Raw genomic sequence first — 4,814 nt, forward strand, 5'->3', positions numbered from 1 at the left:
GGGATCTGGCAGAGCTATGCAGGTAGCAGGGGGCTGGCGGGAGGTCAGAATGGCAGAGATCTGCCCCAGATCTCAGAGGAAGTCCGGGGGAGCTGGCAGAGCTATGCAGGTGAGCGGGGGGCAGGTGGGGCTCAGGCGGGCAGGGACCTGCTTCTGGAGCTCCGGGTGCAGGAGCCTGGCGTGAGCTGGTGTGGAGGGAGGGATCGCAGGCGTGAGGGCAGGAGCAGCTGTGGCCGCAGCTGTGGGAACGAGGCCAGGCCGTTGTAAGTCTGCACGTCTGCGAGAAGCAGCCAGGGCTGCACTGGGCCCTGATGGCCTTGCAGAGGGTTAGTGGACCGGGGCAGTTGGCAAGAGGTGGGTCGGGCGTCCTGCAGGAGCTCAGGGGTCCGGCGGTCAGTGCTGAGAGCCGCAGCGGGGGAAGCGGACGCCGTGGGCACGGAGGGTTCAGGCCCGAGCTGACATAAAGGGGCTCAGATGGGCAGAGGGACGGGTCCGGCTGAGGGGCCGGGAAGAGGACCTGGAGGACAGCGGAAGCAGCCGTCAGGGCACAGAGAGGCCTGGAGTTGGGGAGCGGCAGGCTTGTCCCGCGGGCTGAGAGGCAGGAGGGGCAGGGGCAGGCCCAGGGGCTCCGGGGACAGGCTCAGGGCCAGGACTGGAAGGAGCCCGGGACTGGGCGGGAGGCTCGCCCTGGAGCCGCCGTGTGCAGGAGCCTGGGAGCCGGCCAAGGGGCTGCGTGGGGCCAGGCGGGCGGCAAGCTGACGGGGAGGGGACCTGGGCAGGGAAGGCCCTTGGGCTGACGGGGCGGAGGTATCCCCGAGGAGACCAGGGGCACCAGTCCTGTTGTACGGGCCTGCGGGGACGTGGGACAGGAGGGGTGGACGTGCCATCTCGGGGAGGGGTGGCAGAGGCCCCTGGACCCAGCCGAGGGAAGCAGGAGGGCCCGTCAGGGTCTGAGCCGCGTTTCAGCCTAGGCCGTCGGTGGGAGTGGGACAGGGAGGTGGGCGCCGCGCCTGAGCAGGGAGGGGTTGCACCCTGGCCCACACCTAGCCTGGGGCGCTGGCCATGCAGGACAGGAGGGGCCGGGCAGGAGGCGCCGGCCATGCAGGACAGGCAGGCCCAGGCAGGAGAGCGCTGGCCGGGCCCAGCAGTGAGGACGAAGGAGGGCAGGGGTGGCTGGGCATCAGCGGGCCCCCGGGGGCTGGCCGAAGGGGAGGCTCCCAGGGCCGGGGCCCAGGGCAGGGACGGCGACCAGCACCGGCTGCCTCGGCTTCAGGGCGGACCGCAGGCGCTGCGCCGAGGGGCTGGGAGCCGAGCATGGGCGGCGGGTAGCGGAGCCCCGTCACGCCAGACGAGAGGCCTGCTGAGCCCGATGGAGCCAAACCGGGCTTACAGGACAGTGGGCTCAGGGCCCGCTGGGAGTCAGCCAGAAGCAGGGCCACCAGCCACGACTCAGACGACAGACGGCTCAGTGGGGACAATAGGCTGGGGTCGGGGAGGGTTCTCGTCCAGGCGGTCGTCCAGCACTGACTGGGCTGACGAGGCCAGCGCCCATGGCCGCAGAGGCACGAGGCCCTAAGTGGCAGAGAGCCACACGGGCAGCTGGTCTGCAGACTCACAAAAGCACAGCAGTCACGGGCGCCGGGCTCAGCGCTGCTCCGCGCCCGGGCCCCTGACCCCCGCCCAGACCTGTGCAGCGGCGCGGCCCTGGCACTCACGCGGCCTCCTCTCTTGCAGCCACCACCACGGCCCCGTCGGTCTTCGCTCTGTCCCCGCCAAAAGAGGCTTCATCCGGCTCCACGATCTCCTTGGCCTGCCTGGTCTCTGGCTTCTTCCCCGAGCCGGTGACCGTCTCTTGGAACTCGGGCGCCCTGTCCAGCGGCGTGTACACCTTCCCGTCGTCCCTGCACTCCTCGGGGCTCTACTCTCAGAGCAGCATGGTGACAGTGCCCAAAAGCAGCTCGTCCGGCCAGACCTACACCTGCAACGTAGCCCACCCGGCCAGCAGCACCAAGGTGGACAAGATCGGTGAGAACGCAGACCACACGGCAGCGGTCAGTGGGGCGGCCGCCCCAGCCCCAGGCAGAGGGCGGTCCCCGTTGCTCTCCCCAACCTGAAGGCGTCTCACGTTTGGGATGGCGGTTCTCTGGGTGTTTCCACCAGCCCCAGGGTGGGCACGGGCTGGACACCCCTACTCCAGCCTCTGGGCCCACACCTGCCAAACCCTGGCTCTCACTTAAGCTCACTCCAGGGCCATCACCCCAGGCCCCGGTAACCCCCAGGACCCCCCAGTGACCCCCAGGCTGTTCTCTCTGCAGTACCTGTGGAATACACTTGCAACGGCAACGGCTGCCGCCCCTGCCCAGGTGAGTCAGGCGTCCAAGGCGGCGGCCAGTTCCCCGGCGTGGCCCGGGGGTCAAGCGCCCAGGAAGAGCCTGCCTGGGTACTGACCCCCAACCCCCATGTCTCCCGCACCAGCTCCCGAGCTCCCAGGAGGACCCTCGGTCTTCATCTTCCCCCCGAAAGCCAAGGACATCCTCATGATCACCCGGACGCCCGAGGTCACGTGTGTGGTAGTGGACATAGGCCAGGACGACACTGACGTCAAGTTCGCCTGGTATGTGGACGACAAGGAGGTGAACACGGCCAAGACGAAGGACCGGGAGGAACAGTTCAACAGCACCTACCGCATCGTCAGCGTCCTCCCGATCCTGCACAAGGACTGGCTGAACGGCAAGGAATTCAAGTGCAAGGTCAACAGCAAGGCCCTCCCAGCCCCCATCGAGAGGACCATCACAAAGGCCAAAGGTGCGGCAGCGGGCAGGTGGGGGAGGGGTGGCGGGGTCCGGCCCTCCACCTGGCAGTGACCATCGGTGCTGTCCCCATTTTACAGGGCAGATCCGGGAGCCGCATGTATACGTCCTGAACCCACACCCAGATGAGCTGGCCAAGAACGTGGTCAGCGTGACCTGCCTGGTCAAAGGCTTCTACCCGTCTGACATCAACGTGGAGTGGGAGAGCAACGAGCAGCCAGAGCCCGAGGCCAAGTACCGAACGACCCCGGCCCAGCTGGATGCCGACGGGTCCTTCTTCCTGTACAGCAAGCTCACCGTGGAGAAGAGCAGGTGGCAGCGAGGACAGGACTTCACGTGTACGGTGATGCACGAGGCTCTGCACAATCACTACACCCAGAAATCCAGCTCCCACACTCCGGGTAAATGAGCGACGCGCCCGGCACCCCAGCGAGGCCTCCCCCTTCCTGTGTACATACCCCCTGGGCACCCGGCATGAAATAAAGCACCCAGCACTGCCCTGGGACCCCGCGACGCTGTCATGGTTCTTTCCGAGGCAGAGCTCAGGCTGGCATCTGAGGCGGGCTGTCACCACTTGGGGGGCGCCCAGACCCGGTGGGTCTGTGCCACCGCCCGGACAGGGGCAGGGGCTTTGTGAACGGAGGGCCGCTCCTCCGCACCCTCCCCCGGCCAGCAGCTCCTCCAGGCTGGCAGTGCGAACAGGGGACAGGAGAAGCCCCTCGGGATATGAGCTCCCAGGTTCCCACTCTGTACCAGCCCACTCTGTGGGACAGTGTGTCCTTGTCTCCTGAGTACCCCACGCGCTGGGACCCTCAAGGGCTCCATGTGGTGGCTCTGTGCCCACGCAGGAGGTGTGCCTGGCCCATGGTGTGGGGACAGGCCCTCCTGGTCTGAGGTCAAGTCTCTCACCCTCCCTCAGGCAAGGTGGCTCTGCCTGGCCTTGTCCTCTCTGGGACCAGGCCTAGCCACTCATGCAGACACTCCCCCTCACACTCTAAAGGGACAGAGGATGGCAGCCCTGAGGACCCAGGGGAGGGACTGTCCAGATGCCCACATGGACAATGACCCCAGACCCATAAAAAACAAAACAGTTCCCCCTGAGCAGCGCCCGCTCACCTGGCCACCTTCACACAGGCACACACCTTCACACACATGCACACACACGACTTACACTCAGGGCCATCACACCAGGCACACTGCCCAGGCCCAGACCACAGCACAGAGCAGGCCCCGTGAACCCCTACGTGGTTGCCGGGCTGGCCCCAGCCCCTCCAACGCAGCGGGGGCCATGCAGCAGCTCATGTGCACTGACCAGCTCAGACTCCTGCCACCTCTTCCCCACAGCAACTACACCACCCCCCGCAACGCAGAGACCCCGTCCGCAGACCCTGTCCCCAGACCAAACCGCACACCTGCTCGCCTGCCCCGACACTGCCACCCTCCCGTGTGGGCCCTTCGCCCCCTGGGCCGGCCCCCACGAGAGGAGGTGGAGAGCAGGTGCGCTGCAGAGCAGGCTGGCCTGTGGTCACGATGCCTCTTCTCAGGGCCTAAGGCACGGCGGAGGGAGAACAGCCCATCCAAACTGAGCTCTGGGGCCCCAGGTGGAAGGAGGTGGGAGCCGGGCACCGCAAGCCCAGCCTGGCAGGCATTCCCACCCTGTCACAGACGGACCCCCTGCCGCGTGGTTCCACTGGCCTCGAGCCAGCTCAGCACGCAGGCCAGCACTGACCACTCCCTCCCTGTCCAGAGATTGTCTTGGACGAGACCTGTGTGGAGGCCCAGGACGGGGAGCTGGACGGGCTGTGGACCACCATCTCCATCTTCATCACCCTCTTCCTGCTCAGCGTGTGCTACAGCGCCACCGTCACCCTCTTCAAGGTGGGCCCGCCATCCGCACAGTGTCCCCATGCTGCCTGCGTGCTCGCCTGTCACCGTCCCCGTGCCGTTTACACACTGGTCCTGCACTCTCCACTTCTGCCCCCAGGCCATCCCCTGCCACCCCCA

The 4,814-nt window shown here is 67.2% G+C and overlaps 1 gene segment (V, D, J or C); it reads left to right on the top strand.

Moving 5' to 3' along the window:
- Positions 1 to 1,673: 1,673 nt before the first annotated feature.
- On the top strand, positions 1,674 to 3,280 carry LOC120602098 (immunoglobulin heavy constant gamma 1-like; the record flags this gene model as incomplete). The annotated part of the segment is given in 4 exon segments: positions 1,674 to 2,025; positions 2,316 to 2,363; positions 2,476 to 2,805; positions 2,891 to 3,280. Coding segments are annotated over 4 exon segments (1,059 nt in total), but the record flags the coding sequence as incomplete, so codon positions are not given.
- Between the last annotated feature and the right edge of the window lie 1,534 nt (positions 3,281 to 4,814).

The sequence above is a fragment of the Pteropus medius genome, unplaced genomic scaffold, assembly GCF_902729225.1.
Source record: "Pteropus medius unplaced genomic scaffold, Ma_sr-lr_union100, whole genome shotgun sequence".
Lineage (NCBI taxonomy): Eukaryota > Metazoa > Chordata > Mammalia > Chiroptera > Pteropodidae > Pteropus > Pteropus medius.